The 20,820-nt window shown below is 49.1% G+C and overlaps 1 protein-coding gene across 1 annotated transcript; it reads left to right on the plus strand.

Moving 5' to 3' along the window:
- Window positions 1–266: 266 nt before the first annotated feature.
- Window positions 267–13,292, plus strand: NDFIP1 (Nedd4 family interacting protein 1; the record flags this gene model as incomplete). The annotated part of the gene is made up of 8 exons (XM_079542165.1): window positions 267–305; window positions 7,347–7,434; window positions 8,577–8,707; window positions 9,571–9,658; window positions 9,863–9,987; window positions 10,666–10,732; window positions 11,330–11,435; window positions 13,213–13,292. The coding sequence occupies 7 exons, from the start codon at window positions 267–269 to the stop codon at window positions 11,431–11,433; spliced, it is 642 nt and encodes a 213-aa protein (XP_079398291.1). The 3' UTR covers window positions 11,434–11,435; window positions 13,213–13,292.
- Window positions 13,293–20,820: the final 7,528 nt, after the last annotated feature.

Here is a 20,820-nt window from a genome sequence, read left to right on the forward strand (position 1 = left end):
TCCGCACAGCAACCGCAGCACCGCCAGGCCCAGCGGGGCCGCCGGTTCCTCTCGGGCCCGAGGCCTCCGGCTGCCGGCGGGGCGGGGCGGGGTGGGGCGGGGCGGGAGGAGGGCGCGACCGAGCGTGACGGGCGGAGGGAGGGCGGGAGCGGAGCCGCAGCGAAGAGGCCCCGGCTGCGCGGCCTCCGCTTCAGCAGCGCCCGTCGGGAGGCGGCCGGGCAGCGCCGAGCCCCCGCCGCCCGCTCAGCCCTCGCCCTCCCAGCGCCATGGCGGCCGCCGAGCCCGGCAGCGGCCGCTACCAGCAGGTGAGGGGCGCAGGGGCTCCTTGGGCCGCGCGGGAGGCTGCGGGGGGGCCGTAAGGAGAGCGCGGGGCCTCGGCGCCGATCCGGGCTCCGGAGGCCGCTGCAGGGCGAGGCGCGGCACGGCGCGGCCGGGCTGCTGGCGGCGGAGCGCCGCCCCTCCCCGCGCTGCTGGCGGCACGGCGGTGACCTTGCCGGGATGCCGCCCTTCCGCCGTGCTGCGGCCGGCCGGCTCCGCGCGGGTGCTTCCCGGCGGTGAGGTCGTTCTGTACCGTCTTGGAGTGAGCGTTAATTTTGTTTCTCGTGCTCGGCGCGGTGCTCTCGGCCTGCGATGAAATCCCCCTAGGCCGGATTGCGTGCTGGCGGAGCTCCCGGGTGCGCTCGGTGCGTTCTTCCTTCCCTACCTCCCGTAGGACGGGAGCCCATCCCAGCCGCAGGAAGCAGCGGGCGGCGTGAGCCCGGCCCTGTGCTGCGGGCTGTGGAGCGGAGGCCTCTCAGCTCGCAGTGAGGGAGAGAAATGCCCCAGAAGTGTGGGCACCTGCCTGCTGTTGGTGCTCCTCGGAGAAGCCGCTGGGCTGTGGCTGTGTGCTGGTGCCGTTTGGTGGCTGTGTGCTCTCCTCAGAATACCGGGTGCGGCTTCTCTTAGGACAGAGTGCTGGGCTCGGCCTTGCAGCTGGACGTCACTGGTTTTGGCATGCTAGATTTGTAAAAGTTAAGTAAAACTTGCTGTTTTTTTCCAGTAGAACACAAATGTCTTCACTCACGGAGACAAATCTCTTTCTTTGTTGCTCTTCTCAGCCACGTTGGCTACAAATAACCGGGTTTCTTTGCTAATTGCCTGTCTGTCAGCCCTGAGAATCCTCCTCGTAAATGTCAATTACAAAGGGGTCTGGTTTTGTGCCCTGTCGTCTTGAGTTCATGAAGATATGTGACAGGAGCATCGTTCAGCTTATGCTGCCTTGTTCTCGGTGACTCTCCAGGCCTGACTGATAAGAACGCTGCTGATTCCCTTAAGAGAAATGTGGAAAGCTGTCATTTCACCAGATCTCACTCACACGTGGGGCAGACACGTAACAGACCCTGTTACTGCTGTAGAGCACAGCTCTGCGTGGTACAGCAGAGATTAGAGAGGCAGCCTGCGCCCCAGAGGATTTGTTCTGCTAAAGACGAGGTCCCAGGGAAAGACAGCTGTAATTGATTGCAGAATGAGAAGCATACAGATGGAATTACTTCGCTGGACTGTTTAAAAGTTGCTTTTTTTCCCCCCCTGCCCTCTGTCAGAACTCTGGTATTTGCGCTGTTGTCAAGCACGTTATTGGTTCCTCATGCTTGCCCTGCTCCAGAGAATCCCTGCGTGCTGTGAAACTGGAGATGTAGAGCTGATGTTTAGAGGGGGTGGGAGAACCTCTCCAACGTGAACGTGTTGTGGTTTTTAGATACTGAATCTCACTGCATGTGCAGATGTCCAACTAAAATTTCTGCCAGAGAAGTATTTGTAAAGGATTGATAGCTGTAAGGGCTGGAGCTGAATGCAGGGTCTGTAAGTGTAGGCAGTGTGTGGAAATTACCAATACGCTCATTTAATCTTTTGAGTTACTGGAGTATGAAGCAGTGAAAGAGAACTGAAAATTATCAATCTTGAACTTTTATTTTTGGGAGGGGGTGATGCATCGGTGGCGGTTGACCCATCATTGGGCAGCTCGCCTGCAGCTGTCTGCATGGCAGCTTAACACCCATCTCCATGAGGGTTTTGTGCGTGGATCCGCGTGTGTGGGAACAGAGCATGAGAGCTGGGATCCCCTGAGCGTGTGTGTTCTCAAAAAACAGAGAAAAGGATACTGAGCACAGAGGGCAGCAGAAATAAATGAGCATCTGAGTTCAAAACCAGCGTGTTCTTCCTTGCAGGCCTGTGTGGGCGCACGGGCTGTGCATCCCCCCGCAGCCTGTTCCACCACCTGTGTCTGTTCCTCTGTACGTGCTGTGTTAAAGGGGTGCTTACGGCACAGGGTTTATTTTCTGAAGCCAGTTTTCTGTAATCTTCAGCCCTCGTGCTTTATTCAGGCATTAGGTAATCTAACAGAAAATAGCCTGCGATTACGCCTCTGAGTGCTGCGGTGGTCTGGCTGAGCGCACTGAGGAAGCGCAGACGAAGCTAAGGCAAAACCCGTGGAAGGACGTGTGCCCTGCTGTGCTGGGGGTGTGGAGCTGGGCAGCAGCAGGCGGCTGGTTCTGTCCCTCCGTGCAGGGCAGAGAGGTGGGATGGGGTGCTGGGGAGCAGGGCAGGCTGCAGCACGCAGCAGTCTGTGTCCCAGAAGGACTGGGGCTGATGGCGTTGCAGTTTGGACTCACTTTTGGGAAGGCTGTGCAGGGTGTTGCTGGGTTTAGGTGGCTTAAAGCCTTTTCAGCGTATCCCCTGGACTGTGAGTTCAGTGGCAGAGCTGTGTTTTGTGCTTAGAACTGAAAGTAGTCTTGTTCTGGAAAAAATACTTAAGCTTTTAATAGGTTTATTTACACTCTGTGTTAACTGCTTTTTACTGGAGGCATTTGAAGATATATGTGATGTATATGAGTAATATAAACCCACCTAGAAAATGGTGGGTGTGTTAAATAATACTAACATACTCCTTTTTAAGTGGTATTTCTTCCAGTTCCACTTGTTGGAGGCCTACATGGATCATGAATCATTTTGTTATGGGAGGTGTCTATGGGAAATGTAAAGAAAGATTTCTCCGTTTGTTTGGCTTTCCTTTGGTGGAACTGCAGAAGAAATATGCTGCCTAAGATAGGAGAGTACGTTTGGAATCCATGGAGGACTGCAGTGCTTGCGTTCTGCCTGGGAAGACTGAAGTGAAATAGGAAAGGAGACATCAGTTGCCAGCTAGTGCTTACATTAGGCTCGTATTTGATTTTTCAGTTGCGGTGTGCAGAATATCCCATATCTTGAAACATTAGCAGATAGAGTTAGTGGTATCCTGGCTATTCATTTCCTTGGGAGCTGTTTGGTGCTTGCAGAAGGTGTGCTGCCTGAAGATACCTGCAATTGGTAAGAAGGGTAAGGAGATAAAGAAAGGGCAGGTTGGTTTCTTCTTTTCCCTTTTGTGCACGTAGATGAATAGAACTGAGGTTTTCTTTGGCCATAAGAGCAGTAGAGTCTTACAGAAATGAGTCACAGTTTTCTCACACCACTGCTCGTGTTGCTCTGCACCCGGTGGGAGCCAGGATTTGGGGTGAAGCTGTGCTGCCTCTGTGCAACGCAGCACTTGTTCCAGCTGGCTCTTGGTAGATAGATACTGCTTTGTTCTGAAACAGCACCTTCTGCAGGCAACCACACCTCTCAGGTGGGTTTGCAAGATTTTGGTGATTCTGTTTAGCTGTAGAGTTAAAATAAATTCATTCTCTAAAGGTTAAAGAACTTGGGAAAGAGAGTGCTATACCAACAGTATCACTGCAAAACTTGTGCAGCAGCGGAATGCAGCCTTGCAGGCAGAAGTCTGTTTTAAATATTACCTTAGGTATCAGTATTTTGCTGGACTCTTAGTTAGGCTGAATTCTTTCTGTGACCTGTTGGCGTCCAGGAGGATGTCCTAAAAATTGCAGCAGGGCTTTGTGCTTTGGTAGATGCAGGAAAGGTAATTCCGGCTCCCTAAGATGGAAACCAGCTTCTTGTGATGGCTTCAGCCATTGAGCACGCAGACAGAGGACGGTCCCAGCAGAGGTGTGTTCTGCCTGACGTGCTTGTTGGTAGCTTGGGCAAAGCAGCACAGTGCTCTGGGTGAGCAGAGATGGGGGAATGGGAGCAGTGCTTCACAGCACTGGGGGTGTTTCTGTGGTGAGTCGGTGAGGAGCAGCTCCCTGGAGGCCATGGATGGTATTTCGGAGGGCAGCAGCTGTGCTGAGCAGTGCTGGATGCATGCAGCGTGGTGCAAGGCACGGCTCTGCAGCCCGAACAGCAGCGTGAGGGAAGGGCCTTGTGTCCTTGTGGTGTGCACCTCTGGGTGCAAGTGTAACGAGCAGCTCTGTGCACTGCTGTAATGCAGGTCAGTGACCTGCCAGAGCTTTGGGGAGAAAAGAGTTACCTGCTCCTCTAGGAGAGGGCTGCCGAGGGTTGGTGCGTGTGGGTTGGCTTGTATAATGGCTTGTTGTTACTCCTGCTGATTATAAGCTGATATGAAGTTAGAGGAACCTAAAGCTGGATTGGGTGAAAGTCAGGATTTCCAATCAGAGTCAGGGGAAATGTAGCTGAATAAAAGGAGGTATCTTCTGTGGGTTGGGCAGCAGCTTTTATTTGTGTCCCAAAGGCTGAAGATACAAAAGGAGAAAAGTAAGGGGCGTTGCAATGGGATTAGAAAGTTGACCTGCTGGAGTACTTCCTATTTCAGGAATGATGTAGGTGGTTGTTTTTTGTTTGTTTTTTTTTGGTCTTAGGTTGGAAGGGACCTTAACGATCATCTAGTTAGCATTTAACATTGCTCGTATTGGTTTGCAGAGGTTGTGATTCCATCATTCTGAAAAATCAACCCTGCCACCTTTAAAACATATATATATCTACATTGATTCTTTTGTTGTTATTAACCTAATTAGCTGCCTTTCTGAAATCCCGCAGAAACCATAGTAACAACCAAAATGAGACCTGATCAGGGTTGCCTTCACTTGGATCCTCAGTAGGATTTCGTGCAGCGCTACCTGGTGTGCCAGCACACGAATCAGAACTGAACTGCAGTGAGCACTGCTGAGCCGATGCATTGCTGACTGTGCGTGGCTGAGACAAAGCTGGGAATGGGCTGCATGCAAACATTAATAAAGATGCAAAGCAATGCCAGCAGGCAGCGTGCTGAGCAGTACAGAGTTTGGAAGAGGAAACAAACTTGCATGGAAACATTTAAAAATGTCCTTTAAGTTTAGAACTTTAGTGCTGCTGTGCTGCACGTATCTGTACTGGCAAAGTGGGGCAGCAGCAGCACCCCGCTCAGAGCTGCACTGCTGGTGGCTTTTGTTGGTTGGGAAGTAAATGTCTGATGGAACAGGGTAAGACTCAGGGACAACTTCTTGGCATTTGGTAATCAGATGAAAAACTAATCTCAGCCAAGCTCTTGTTTTAATAAGTGCACACACTGTGTAAATACGGCCTACTTTCAATGCAGCAAATGGGAGACTCACACTTTAAAAGCTGAGCTCCATCTGAGGAGCAAAGAAAGAACACCTGGCAGCCTCAGCAAAACAGGCTGTGTTCAAACCTGGCTTCAGTCAGATTCTCTGGGATCTGAAGGCTCCCAGCAGCGGCGCAGAGGGCGGTTGCCTGCAGCCCCCCCACAGCACAGTGCTGGGTGCTGGGTGCCCGCCTCGGCCTGGGTGGAAAATGCAAGGCGAGAGCAGCAGGGCCGTGTTGTGCCACGTGAGACCTGGTGATTCATTCTTCCTGTCACATGAACCCTCACTGTTTTGCTAATAAGCACTTAGTTGAATTTTAGATGCCTGGAATCATTAAAAAGGCTGGAAGGCATTTGTGTACCTTGTCCATTAAAAGGCAAATCTGTTTCCTATAACTGCTTACCTTAGAGAGCCTCTAGCTCAATTTTACGAAGCAGAAGTAACTGCGTGTTTGATGTCATTACTTGACCTGTGGTGGTTTGGAGCTAGCAGTAAGGCCAGCTCGCCTTCTCCCTCATGACGCAGCAGTCAGTGGGGAGGTGGCAGCAGCCCTTGGACCTTTGGTTAATTGTTCCATGTGCACACGAGTGTGCAGCTGGCCCATCTGGTTTGCCTTCGTCAGCTTCTCTGATCAAAGCTGGAGTTGGCATACCTGGCTCATGCAGGGGGTGCTGCAGCTGTCAGTTGGTGGCTGGGAAGGCCCAGCAATGGATGCTCGCCTGCTCACTGGGATGGGTGTCATACAGTTCATGCAGCTGTTGGGAAGCAGGTGTCCAATGGATTGCATCTAACTGAAGAGGTTTGGGCTTTCATTTTAACGAGGACGTGGATGCAGTCCGAGCCTTTGATCTGAGCTATTGAAAGGAAAAAGAAGGTGCCGTGCAGTTAGGTGTAAGTGAGACCTTCTTGTACGCATGTGGGCCGTTTTTTTGTTTTCCTGGTAAGCTGTACAAGCAAAACAGAACTGCCAGCTCCCTGAGCAGTAAATGCTTGGCAAGGACTTGAGTGCCAACTTCAGAAGATGCCAGAAGTGTCTCTCCAAAGAGAAGAGAGCAAATGGCTTCAAGAACATTAGTGCCAGTGTGCAGGAGGAGTGGCTGAAGATGTTATGGGAGGAGCTGCTGTTGCTTAGCACTGGAGAAGCAGTGATGGCATCTCCCTGTGAGGGCTCAGTCCCAACATGCTTTTCTGAAATGAATTGTCTTTCTGTGTAAAGAGTTAATTTCTTTGTTGATGAGAAGTGGAACAAGAAAAATAAATCAGGTAGCAGCTGATTCGTAAACTCTGTTCTGGTGTGTTCTGTTTTCAGCCCATCTGGTTTGCCCTCGTCAGCTTCTCTGATCAAAGCTGGAGTTGGCATACCTGGGTCATGCAGGGGATGCTGCACTGCTGATAAGCTGCAGGGGTATTTATACCAAGCTGTGGGAATGTGGGAAGCACGGTGCACAAAGCACACCGTCTTCTCTGAAGTCATACATTGTGAAGGGGTGAGGAAAAATTGCAAGAGTCATATTTACATGCACCTTGTATCTGCCACAAACCAGGGGCAGCAGTGCAATCTTTTGTCTCCTGTTATTTCCTCAGCTAAAGCAGATGCAGTTGCAGCTCTTAAACGGTGTGAGCTGAGGATCCTTGGGAAATGCTGGGGAAATGGAGAGGTACCGATAGGTGTGTGCTGTGCTAGGTTGAAGTCCAGGTGTGTGAGGACGTGAAATCATTTTAATGTGCTTTTAGATCAACTGGGAGCTCTTTGGAGCAAAGCGAGGAACTGCTGGAATGCTCCACGATGCCACAGAGCTGTCTTGTTCCAGAAGAGGCTGCCATGTGCACTTAAAACTCGGGGGGCAGTTCCACAGACCGTGGGGCACCCGTTTAACCTCTCTTGTGTGGTCTGTTCAGCTGCAGAACGAAGAGGAGCCAGGTGAGGCTGCACCAGTGGTCAGTGATGCCCCTCCGCCCTACAGCAGCATTTCTGCAGAGAATACAGGTAAGTGCAGCGGAGAGGAAGGAGTTGGGTTTGCTCTGTTCTTTCTTACCTCCTTAATTGTTCTCTGCATTGACAGATGGCATTGCATTATCCTTACCAAGGCGACGAAGGATCAGAATTGATCCAGAGGCGCTATTGTTACTTGTGGTTTAGAATATGCATTTTGGCTGCATTCATCTGATGTCATCCTGTAAAGTGCTGTTCAGTTACATTGCACAGCGTTCTGAGTTGATTGAAGGCAGTTAAGATCAAAGTGCTGCGAGGCTTTGTGGTTCCCTCTTGTTATTTGGCTACTGTACTCCTTCCAAAAAGGATTTGTTACTTAAAAGGGATTAAAGAATTCATGATTTCTGCAGTTTTCAGTAACTAAGAACTTGGTCATAAGGTTATGCTTCTGAATCATCGTACTGTCATATAGCTCACTAATAGCTTTGAGCAAAAGAGATTTTCTTTGTGCTGGTTCTGTATCGGTGTGCTTTAACTTAGGTAAATCTTCTCATTTTTCCCCTCCAGAACTTCTGTAGTTGATTTTACAGAAGATTTGTGAATCAGATGCGAGTCAGTATTTCCAGTAGCCAGCCAGCTTTGGCTAGAAGTTGGAGGGCTGTTTCTAAAGCTGACTGTTGGATATCCTACCTCAGCACACTCATTGTGAAGATGCCCCGATTAGTTCTGATTCCTTGGTGTGCCTAAGAGATTGGGGCTCAGAAATGTGCTTTGGTTTTTGTCCCAGTCCATTCCCTGCGTCAAAAAAACTGTTAGGAGTCTTTCTCTGGAAACATTGCTTGCCAGCAATCTGAGGCTCAGAGCGATTCTTCTTTTGACTCACTCAGACTGTTTGGGATTCATAAATAAAACTGCTTCTGTTTTATTGAAGGAGAGATGCATGTGTCATTGCTTTAAAAATAAGTAGAGCTGGGCTTGTTGAAGTAGTGCTGTGCGTATTACTTTGTATGAAATAAGATGTTCCTATGTTTTTCACTTTGTATTCTGGGATGGCAGGAGGCTAAAAGGGTGGGGAGGGGATGAGAGCTTAACAGTCGGGATCCTGAGGTCTTTTGAGGGCTTCTGAAATGCTTTTTGTTCCCAGCGTGGAGTTAGGGAGCACACAGGTTACCTGTTGTATAACTTTTGCTTTGCAGCTTATTTTGACTACAAGGATGAGTCAGGATTTCCGAAGCCTCCATCTTACAACGTGGCCACAACGCTGCCTAGTTACGATGAGGCAGAGAGAACCAAGGCTGAAGCCACAATTCCCTTGGTTCCTGGAAGAGTGAGTACACTTGGCTGCCTGGATCCTTCACATCTCCTGTGTAGGATTTCTCTTTAAGTCCTGCTTATCAAGTGTCCTGCCTCTTGTTCCTCAGCCCTTTTAGGGCAGTGGTATTATGCACTCCCAAGAGTTCTGAGGTACGAGGTTTTAAATTCTCCTCTGGGCAGCTATGAAGTAATGCTGTCCAGGTTAGTTTGGCAAGCTGACAGAGGTGGTGTGCTGTATCTCCGTGCACTGTTGTGTGGGTTTTTTATTTTTAAAGGAATTTAGGATTAATTATTCAGCCATCTCATGTATATACTCTCAGTGCTCCTGCTGCTTACTGAGCTGACTTTACCACAGGGCAGTCTAGCTGATGCAAGGGTGAGAAAACCATTCCCCCTATCAGACTACATGTTTTTCATTTTTCAAATTTCCTTTGTCAACATTACCTTTTGTTCATCATGGTCCCCCACCCCAGTAGCATTAAATGCCCACAGTTCCTTATAGTTCTTTATGAAAGCCAAATTACTCGTTGAGATGAGAAGTGTATTTTTCTGATGAGTGGGGGAATTCTTTTAGTGAGGACAAGAACATGCCTGTATTAAGATAAAGAAATAGAAAACACTGCTAAGGATTTAATATAGCATGCCTTGGGGTTTTTCTCTGCTTGCACTTGTAGCCTTCTGAGATTTAGGAATATTTTTCCCAAAAGGAGTTTCTTTGAGTGTGAACTGAGCACTTTGTGTCCCTCTATTGCACACTGCTCTGAGGGCTGTGTGCTTTGCTGACCCTGTCTTGCAGAAGCAGCTGCAGATGTGGGTTTGCTGTACGGATTGGGCTGACTTGAATGCATTTGTGTTGCCTTTCCCTTTGATTTGCAGGAGGAGGACTTTGTGACACGGGATGACTTTGATGACAGTGACCAGCTGAGGATAGGAAATGATGGCATTTTCATGCTAACTTTCTTCAGTAAGTACATGGTGCAACTTATTTTTGTAAGTCAGCAGCCCAAAATAGCTGGTGTTGTTTTCACACTTAGGTTTATGAGGCACCAAAAAAAAAAAAAAATTGTGCCAATTTTAAGGTTTTTGTGCTTTTTTTTTTTTTTTTTTTCCCCCTCCTTCTTGGAATATAAAGAGGACTTGATCTGGTGCTTTTCTCTTCCTTTTTTAGTGGCATTCCTCTTCAACTGGATTGGATTTTTCCTGTCTTTCTGTCTGACTACTTCAGCTGCAGGGCGGTATGGAGCCATTTCTGGATTCGGGCTGTCTCTCATCAAATGGATCCTTATTGTCAGGGTAAGCTGTGCAGAAACACGTACTGGTACTGCTTGTTTTTTCCTGGCTCATTTTTGTTTCACTTAAATGTAAATGTTATTTCTGGCAAATTTAACTTTTTTTTTTTTTTTTTTTTTTTACACTGAAATGGATTTTCAGCTTCTTGTTCACTGAGGACAGAGCTTTACTGTCATTCTGTCTGGTTTATGAGTTCGTATGGTGGGATCATTACCGTAATAAAGGAGGTGGCAAACTGCACCCCCGAGGATATCTGCCACATCAGTTGTGTTTGTGTGCTGGGCATGGCAGCGATCCGACCTTCGTGGAACAGCATCCAGATAAAGCCAGCCCTGCACTCAGCTTAGTGGTGCATCTCACTCGTGTGATGCTCTTTAGGTGCTACTTTGGAAATGTGATTTCTCTGAAGTGTGAGGTCACTGTGGTCACAACCGATGGGAAGAGAGACAGGGCTCTGGAGGTTTGTTTCCTGCTGGAGGAAGCGCAGTGGCGCTGTCACATGGCTGCAGCGGCTCGCTGGTGCCCTCTGGTGTGACACGCTTGTGGCACAGGTGGCAAGAAGCTATTCTTCATGTTATTTTCCTTACTAGGGGCTGCATATGCAGGCAGCTTGAAAATAGATTTAGGTGCAGACACTGCCGTGTGCTCTAACTTGTATGATTATTGCTTTTCTTTCCCCAGTTCTCCACCTATTTTCCTGGTTACTTTGATGGTCAGTATTGGCTTTGGTGGGTGTTCCTTGTACTAGGTAAGTGTTTTGTTCTGGGGGAAGGAGTGCATGCTTAGAACTCTGTAAGGTGCACTAAGGCCCTTTGGAAGCATAGCAGTACTGGCTACTAAAATATGTATGTCAGATGTAAGACCAAAATGTAACCCTCAGGGTGCTCTTCCTGCATGCATTCTAGGTGTTAGAGGTCCACATAAGCACTGTCTTTTTGTTGTAACTCTGGGGGTGGTGTCTCATTTATCAACTGGAAGGAAAAAAGAAGAGAAAAATATATTTCAATTTATAGTAAGTGATGTTGTGCCTGCTGTTGAGTGAGTTGTGATCTTTCTTTCATTATTTTTTTTTCCCTCCATTGGAAGTGACTAGATCTAATCCAAAGACTAGATCTAATTTTGGATGAAAGGTTTTGTGATGGGCTGAGGGAAGTTTGGTTTTGAGGTTGCACAATATTGAAAGAGGAGGCGCCAGTGGTGCAAGAGAAGTTCTTGTATCAGACAGCTGTTGTGCATCCCAGCAACTCAGGTGGTTCTGTGTTATTAACAGTGAGTTGATTTGCTTCTTCTCTAATTGCAGAAGCAAAATCTTTATTAACTTCACAATTGTGTTTCTTCCATCTAGGATTTCTGCTGTTTCTCAGAGGATTTATTAATTATGCAAAGGTTAGGAAGATGCCTGATACTTTTTCCACTCTCCCCAGAACCAGAGTTCTCTTTATTTACTAAAGGTAAACTTCCTGCTTTCATGATTTTTTGTTTTTTTTCTGTTTCATTTTAAACTTAATTTAGTGACTTTCCTTTGCATCAGAATTCTTAGAATGCAAGGCAGCAGGGAACAGTTATTTCTTGGTATCCCACACACAGCTCCTGTTTCTGCAGAGGGACAGCATCCAGACTGTCTTGGTGGGAGCAGAGGAATATCTGACATTTCGTGCTGGGTTTTTCCTTTGAAGAATTTTGAGTTCATTAGATTAGATTTGTGCAAACAGAATCTTGGCCTTGCGCTGTGACAGGCGTGTCTTCCTGAGTGAGTGACGAGCCTGAAACATGTGGTATGTTCTAAGCATGAGCAAAGGTCACAAAATGTGGTTAGAAAGCTGTGCCAGTCTGGTTTGTGTACCAAAAAGAACAACTTGTCTGAATTTTGTGTGTACTTTGAATTTCCTGCCAAGTTCATGAAGAAATTCAATTCTTGCGCACCGTTTCTCTTTGAAAACCACTGCTGTGTACTTGAGCACGCTGCCCTACCTGAGTGTTTTCCAAAAGCCTGAACGCCTGAACGTCTTTTCTTTAAGGCTTGAACATTGCTCCCTTCCTAATGGGACTTTAAAGGAAGGCTTAAGTAGTCAAACCCTTACAGCACAATTTCCTGCTTACAGCAGATAATGGCCTTGCATTAACTGTCCCTCCCCGAGGGGAAGGAAATCCCGGAATAGTTTGCTTCCCAGATGGTGGGTGCAACACGATGCTCCCTTCAGAAATTCTGTAATCACACTCTATTTCCCCAAGACGGGGTTGAAGCAGTTGCAGCTGGGACAGTGGTATGAGGAGAGCAAACAAAGCCCAGCTTTAAATTGGGCTCATTCAATTGTTCAGAATTTGAAACCAAGGCTTAATGTTTCAGATGCTCTTTCCCTTTGTTAGAAGCTGCAGATTGCTTAAGACTCTGCTTAGTTTCTGTTCTGCAGCAGGAGCACGTTACGTGGAACAAGCGTTGTGCAGCGTTTCACAGCTTTGCCTGGTGAGGACGGTGTGTAAAAATAGCTCTTCAGCCGATTTATTTGTGTTCCTGTTCTGTTTAACAAAGTTACTGGCTCACAGTGGGCTTTTCTGTTGACGTCCAGGATTTGTAACATCCTCTGGAATTCCTGCTGAGTCACCATGAGCATCACTTCCCTGGGCTGTGTGCTCACACAGTGCCAGTATTTAAGCATCAGCTGTTCACCTGTCGCTTGTTCTCACTGAATTTCATTTTACTTCAACTTGAAACTTTTTCATTTATCATAGGGACCACGTGCAGCATTCTTGTTCCAGAGGCCTTTCTTGTATTTGATTCTGTCATTCTATGATTTGGAATTTGAAATAATAATTTTGGAGACCTTTCTTAACTCCCTGCATGTAAGGATGGAGGTGTGGTGTCTGTTTTAAATTGTTGTTTATCCATTTATTTTTGGGCACCTGAGAGCTTTCAGAAAGCACTCCTTTGGAGATACTGAGGAAATGGCCTGCTAAAATGCTTTCACTGGGGATCTTTAATCCAAACTTCTGAGGAGAGGAAACCACAGAAGACTTGCATGTTCACTGCCTGGTTCTCAGATCAGCTTCCCGCTGCAGGGCGTGAGGAGAAGGCAGAGCTGAGTGATCGCTTGTGTTTTAGTCCTGTCATTGTGTGCTGAGGTCCTTCATAAGCCCCCCGATATCCTGCGCTCTTTGTGAGCTACATCCTTCTGCTGTCTGAAATAGCAATCCACTGTAGGTTCAATATTTGATATCCTTCTCCAACAGATGTTTTCTGGCAAATGTCTTCCTGTGTGAGTGAATTCTCCCTCAAGAAGTGACAGGACACCTGCAGGAAGTGAATCAAGACTCTGAGACAGAAGAAAAAATAATCACCTGCTTTAAAAGAAATAAATAAAGTACTGTTGAAAAAAAAAAAAAAAAAAAAAGGAGAAGCATTTCTTTCTATTTGTTTCTAGGTGTAAAATTTTAATAATTAATGCGGAATTCTGTAATCATTAAATCGTTAGTGGCTAATGTTTGCAAAAGCTATTGCAGTCGAGTCTGTGACGTGCTAATGAAGCCTTATCTAGTATCTGTAGTCGTTTGGGTAGCATGAGCTGTGCCCCGTAGCCAGCAGGGGACAGGCTTGCTTTGTTTCGTTCTGCATCCTGGCAGCAGGTTGGGACTCTGGCCCGTGGTGTGCAGTGTGAGTAATGCTGACTGCCCTGAAGGGATGATCTCCAAAGCTGAAGTGATGGCATTGCTATGGTTACACACCTTGCTGCTGCCATCGCCACCTGCGCTGCCTGCGTGAGAGGGAAAGCTGGGCTCTGCAGCGTGGAGCTGTAATGAAGTGGGAGAGTCTTATTGTGAAGGTGGCACAAGTATTAATTTTTTAATAGCCTCTGGTATCTCAGTGTTGTAGTATACTTTCGTACTGCCTACTTTTTGGACTAACTAGGGATTTTCACAGTACACCTTGGTAGTGTAAAGATGAAAGGTCACACTGCAACTTTGTATAAAAAATATCTTGCAAAATAAAGGCCTTCTTTTCCTTTGGCTTTGGACTTTTGAGACGACTCCTAACGTACCTGTAACTTGCGTTTATAATTTGTGTTAGCAGAGATTCTGATGCATTATAAATGTAGATTTAATGTCCACTTTTGTGCTTTCTGCCAAGTGGTAATTCACTTCAGAGTTTTACTATGTTAAAACTGTAAATACAGCAGAACATTAATAAATGTCACTTATGTAGCAGTTTTTGCTGTAGATCAGTGTTTAATTGAGTTTCGGTGCTCGATTGCATCTGGTTCTTGATTCCCATTGCAGGTTTCCTGCAGGAATTTCATCACAGCTGCACGGAAGGCGTGATGCAGATGTGACTCTTCCTCCACTCCAGGGTCTGTTTCTTCCTTTTTGTGTCCAGGTTTGCCATCCCCAGGCCGGTTTGCAGCGTTGGTCTCTTTCTCTGTCAGTTCAGGAGACAGCAATGCCGTAGATTTTGGGAGTGCTGGGTTTTTCTCGGTCTCACGTAAGCTATCTGCTTTTTGAAACGATTAAATCATAGTTTTGTTTCAAGGCTGAACTTCACAAATGTCTGCTCCTGACATCCAGGCAGTTGGGCAGAGCGATAGATGGGGGTCACTGGGAACTTCCTTTTTAAATACGTGTGTGCAGAGGGAATTACTGAGTTCATCCCGCAGGCCAAAATCTGGAGCACTGAGGCACATTTGCCCAAACTTGGTAGATCAGCCTTCTGTTTATTCTCTTGGCATATGGGCCTTATTTGGTCTTATGCATTTGGAGAACCGGAATATTTGGCATTCCTGTTTCTCGTCATTCGGTGGCCTGGTGCTGCAGACACCTAGAGCTCAGCTGTCCTATACAAACACTTCCAGCCATTCTTTTCAAGGACCACGGGCAGGGAGGGATGCCCTGTGGAAGAGGGGGGGGGTGGCAGGGTTTGAAGAAGCCCACATCTGTGTTCGGTGAGGGCTGAGAGACTCCCAGCTCAGACAGCTGCCTTGGGTCAGCCAGCCCAGACACTGCGTGCCACAGCTGTGGCCCTGTGTGCTCGCTGGATCCCTTTGTCCCAGCTGCCCTGTAGCAGCCAGTCTGCCTTCCCTTTGCAGCAGCATAAAGCTCTGTGTTCAGACAGGATCCAGAGGTGCTGTGCTATGAGGACCTGCTGGGTGGTGGGAAGCGTACTTCCCAGCTGGCCGCCTCTGGCCGTTCCACAGCTCTCCCACCCAGCACCTGCACAGCCGACATCTGTAGCAGGGATGTGTCTGCCCCTGCGGTTCCTGGGACCTGAAGTCTTCTTGGATCTATTGCAAAGTAACTTCCAGAGGGTAACCTTGCAGCGGTTTTTAAATTGGAACTATTGCCAGGGGTTCGTGGAGGAGGAAACGCGCGGAGCCCCCATCTCGCAGGATGCTTTGTGCCCAGTGGGCCACGGTGAAAATGCTCTTTGTCTCACATAACATTTCCATTGGGCAATTCTTGAACTCTGTGCTTGTTAGCACATCCGCGCTGAGGGCCGGGCTGCCGCTCACACTGCTGGCAGTGCTGCAGGGCAGTGCTGGCCTGTCCTGCCGGCCCCCTGCGGCCGAGGAGGGATGCGTTGTGCTGGGAGCTGCTGGGCCCGGCCGTGTCCTCAGCCCTCTGACATCAGCACGTGTTACTCAGAAGAGTTGGGCTGTGTTACAAACTGCTTTTTTTTGGCCCAAAATCATTTCCACAACTTTTTTTTTTTTCTTTTTTTTCTTTTGCTGTTGTTTGAAAGCAGTCTGAGATGGTTCTGCCCAGCTGATTGGTGCAGCTAGATTTAGCGAAGGCTTCTATAAACCTCTCTGCTGTACTGCAGAGATCCTTTCTCACATGAAAAACGCTGTGATGAATTCATTGCTTTGTGTTTTGGCCACACAAAGCTGATGACTGACTCATGTTTGGTGGCTTTTTCAGTGGCCATAGTTCTTCTCGTTGTGAGCTGGAGGGCATCGGAGCAGGGAGTGAGGGGAGATGGGGGTCACTGACCCAGGAGGTGTTCAGAGCAGTGGGGATGTGGCACTGCGGGCTGTGGTGTGGGGCCTGGGGTTGGGCATGGGGAGCTCAGAGGTTTTTCCCATCCTTAATGAATGAAGTTTTCACAGGACCTACTGCTGTTTTCATTGCGTCGTATGTAAAACATGGTGTAGGTTTAACTGGGAGGAAAGATAAATAAATGCGTTGCAAAAAATTTGTATTATAAACCCCAACTGGTAGCAGTTGGATTAAGGAGTGCTTTTAGAAACTCCTCGAGTGCAGAGCATCTGCAGGGCTGTTCCTGGGGCTGCTGCTGCCCATCGTGTTCCAGCTGCTCCTGCTGCTAGAGAGCACTAGAGAGCTCTGGGCTGACTTTTGTGTGGGGGGTTTAATTGAATTGCTCAATACTGAGGAGGAAACCAATGCTTTCAAAGCGTTCTTCACCTCTTGGCTGCACTCCAGCCCCGCACACCAGCACGTGCCCCTGCTCTGTGCAGGGAAGGGGCAGGAGCCAGCTGCAGCAGGACCGAGGGCCGGTGGGAAGGAAGCCCATCTCCAACCCGGTTTGTGTTTGTTTGTGTTGTTGCTTTAACCAAAGCAATTGGAGTGCAGTAATTAAAGGCTCAGTGGCTCTAATTGGAATAGGTTTAAACTCGAGGTCAAAATCCCTTCTGGCACTTCCTTTGCCTAATAACCATCAACAGAAATCAAACAAATCCAACTGGCTCCAGCCACTAATCTGCAACAAGCAAAGGTCGTGGCGGCGATAAGGGAGTGGGGCGGCCGCAGGCAGTGCTGCTTATAAACACAGAGCTGTGCCGGGGTGACACTGAGCGGTGCTGGGGCACGAGGTGCTGCTGAGCCATGCCAGGGTGCGGGGTGACACCGAGTGGTGGCAGCGACACGCAGGGCAGCATGGATGGGCACCGTGTGCCGGAGCAGCATTGGTGCAGTGCAGGGCATGGGTGCTCAGCAAGGTTCCAATTTGCTAGGCACAGATGGAGGAGCTGAGGCCATGGGGGAGCAGGAGGAAGGGGATTGCACACGAGCACTGATCTTTGGGGCTGTGTGGGGCTCGCCTCAGCCCACCCACAGCTGAGCTTCCTGCCCGCGGCCGGAGGTCACTGCCCTGCCAGGTCGCCGCTGTAACTGCACTCCTAATTAGGGCCTCATTGGGGCCTTTAAAGTGGTCTGTGAGGGGGGAAAGAAAAGAGAAAAAATGAAAGGAGTTGCAGATGTGCAGGTGGCCGGGGGCCAGTGCAGCATCCTCCTGCCCCGGGATGCACGGTTTGGTTCATGTGGCACACAGCGCCGTGCCGCCCTGCTGGTCTGCCCGGCCTCGCTGGATTGCTTCCAGTCACTTCAGCCTACAGATTGCACGTAGTGTTCAGGGCTCTTTGCAGCTGCTCCCTCTCTGCCAGCCCTTGCATGCGTGGCACTGAAGGCAGCTTGTGGTGCAGTGCTGCACTGAGCCCCACCTTCTGCTCGGAGGGGTCTCCAGTGTGCCACCAGCCCCTGAGGCACCCCCTGCACCCAGCCCTGCTCTCAGCCCCCAGGCAGTGCCCATCTTGGGTGCTAAATCTGCAGCTTGATGGAGAGCTGAGTGGCTCTTCACCATCCAGGACAAACCACTGGGTGCTGGCATGGGACAGGGAGGCAGCAAGCAGGGCACCATCTGCCTCCCTTCAGCTCCATCTCAGTGCCAGTTTTCTAGAAGGGCTTTCACCAGACTTTGCAGATCAGTTACCCTGAGCATTTTCAGCTGGAAGCGGGGAGAAGGAGGAAGTACTTTATGGGCCCCCTGCAGCAGCAGGGTGGGGGACAGGGGTGGGGGACAGCTCTGCCCATACCCTCCCCATCCCTGCACCCAGGGGGATGGTTCCCATACCATCAAGGATGGGTGCCCTCCTGCTGGGCACGGCTCCCACCCCTCTCACAAAACCCATCTGACAGCAAGGGCTCTGTTTATGTCTCTGCTAATTGAAGTAAATTGTTTTCTGCAATCAAATTGGGAAGTTCCCCTTCCGATCGTGATGTGAGCTGCGCTTTAGTTTGTGAATTCCAGTATTTAGTCTGCCTTAAGTTTCTCCCCCTAATCAATGTCATGCATCCAGCCGGTTGCTCAGCCTGCAGTCTGAATGGCCCTGAGCCCCTGGAGTCCCCACAGGAGGGGTTCCCTTCTCCCCCTCCGCATCCCCCATGTGCTGTGGTGCATTGCCCAGGCTGCACTGGGTCATGCAGGGCTTGATGGCTCCCCCTGCTCTGGGTGCTCCTGGGGGACTGTGGGCTCTGCCCTCGGATGCAAGAGAGAGATTTTAATCTGATCTGGCAGAAAATCACTATTTCTGATCAGAAGTGAAGACCGTGGAGGAGGCACGAGTCACTGCTGTGTGCTGCGGTCACAATCAATCCTCTCATTAATCTTATGGCCTATTTTCATGGCTATGCACTGAATGGGAGGAGAACTGCTGACCGATGGCCCCCATCTGCTGTTTGCACTCTGCACAGTCACTACTTTTCCTACCTTTTTTCCTTCTTTCCATTCTATGGAGTGTCCTGATGTTATAATGAGTGTTGGCAATAGCCACGTTGAAAAATAAGGCCTTACCTACAAGGAAACATGCACCATGTTGTAATGGTGCAATCCCATTTCAGATTAATACCCTTTTATTTCAGACAAGCCGAAACTAATTCTGAATTGACACAGAAAAAGGAAACAAATGCTATTGAACTGAAATGGGAGAAGACAGAGAGGACCCATAGTGGCATGGGGCTGCCTGGGCAGGCAGCGGTGCTGCATGGATGCATCTCCAGGTTTTGCTTTGTGCACGTGGTGACAGGAATTACTGCCTCTATGGACAGCGTTCCAAACCAAAGGGCCAACCGTGTCCTGGGCGGCAGCAGCTCTGTGCTGTGACAGTGTGATCAAAACAGTATGGATCCTGCTCCTCAGATGGGTCCTGGTTCTCGGGGACACACAGGAATCCAAAATATCTGCTGACTTTGTTTGCATTTGTGTTCCCTTCCCTCGTGCCTTTTTTCATCCCTACCAATTACTGCTTCTAAGTATAAACTTAAAACAGAGACAGAGCTGAGTTTGCGAGGAACATATGGACAAATGGAAAATAAACAGCACGAGGAATTCCTGGCTAATGAGCTCTTGAATGATAAGATACCACCAAAAAAATAAAAGGAGAAACAGAGGTCTAAGCTGCAGCTCTGTCATGCCTAGAGAAGAGGACTTCGCTGATGACACCCAGCAGCACTTTGAGGCTGTGCTGTATCTCAAGCTGTGCTCAGGTGCTGAGGACTCATTGTCTGCACTGGAACAGCGCTGCAGGAGCCATGCAGGGCTCACATCTCCCGTCAGAAACCATGGCAGCAGGCACCAAGTCTGCTCCTGGTCTTCCAAACCTGGGACATCACAGATGAGACCTGGAGGGTGATGAATCTCCTCCACTGAATTCTATCTTCCATTGGAACTAGAGGATGAAATAAGCAGGTTAGAGTCTTTGCAGGAGAGAGGTTGGAGGTCTTTTCCATCCAAATATCCAGGGTCTTTGACACATGGAATAATGAGGGCTCCCTGGCCACAGCTGCTCATGATTCCCCTTTGCTCCTCAATAGCCAGGACACGGATTACCCTGAGCAACAAGAACCCAGCTGCTCCTCCCCGTGTTCAAGGTTCTGTCTCTCCTTTCCTGGCAGAAGAATGGCTGTTTCCTCCCCCTGGAGGAGTTCACCACTCTGCTGGCTTTGCTGTTATGCTGTGGTGGGGCTGCTCTTGCGTTACTTTTTGTTTTAGGGTTGCTGATGAGCAAAGCACACCCCAGCTGCTTCCCTGACCCAAGCAGCCACTGCCAGGGAGGTGCAGCCTTGCTGTGCTCCCTTCCTGCAATGAAGGAACGTGCTGTAACTGCACCTATCGCTTTCTGCTCTCTGGCCGAAGTGCTGCTTAAGCATTAAACCACACCAACCAGCACAGGGTGGCAGGTTGGTCCAACTTGGAAGCAATTAGTGAAAAACCAAAGAGGCAAATGAATTGTTTGTGACCACTTTACGTTTTTGTTTTTTTTTTTCAGGGGAAATTGGGATTCTTTAATTGACTCAGCTGGAGAAAAAAAAAACAAAAACCAACAGATCAAACAGTCAGCGAGCTGGAACAACAAAGGAATGTCCTGGTATTTCTTTCTCCAAGTTTAGAAGTGGAAGTCAGGGCAGCCTTGGGATATGTGGAAATTCCTTTGTGCGTTGTTATGGGGCTGAGGAAGGGGTTCCTCACAGCTGCTGGGCTGGGTGCTGTGGGATCAGCTCTGCGCTGGGTGCTGTTGGAGCTGACCCCGCTCTGCAGCAGCACGATGCTGCATCCTGTGCCTGCTGACCGAGTGCAGCATTGAGGGCTGCCCTGCCCTGCCAGGCTGGCGTGGTGGCACAAAGCCTAGGAAAATACAGGGAAACATTCTTCCCTTTCTGCTGGTGTTGCTTTCTCACAGCTGCTTGGCACAGTCGGAGCTGGAGTCGGGTGTTCTCAGTGTGCTGTCAGCTTCTAGAACTGTTCCCGTTTCCATGCAGCGCTGTTGATGTGGTCCTGGGGTGCAGATCACACTTCTGAGCCCTCGCTGCCTGTTTTCAGTCGCCGTGGGATCACCAGAACCTAAAAGCCAACGAGTTCCTCAGGTAGAGTGCTGATATATTGCAGGAGGGACAGAAGAAGGATCCTGGTTTAAAACACGTGTTGCAGTCGAGGGCTGCTGTTGTCTTTTATTTTTTGGCAAGCTGGACCAGGGCTGGGAGCAGGAAGTGGAGCAGGGCTGGGGCTGGGATGTGGTGCCTGGGGGCCATTTACTCCCCTCCAGTGCAGGAGCACTG

Source organism: Tetrao urogallus (genome assembly GCF_951394365.1).
Source record: "Tetrao urogallus genome assembly, chromosome: 14".
NCBI classification, from domain to species: Eukaryota; Metazoa; Chordata; class Aves; order Galliformes; family Phasianidae; genus Tetrao; species Tetrao urogallus.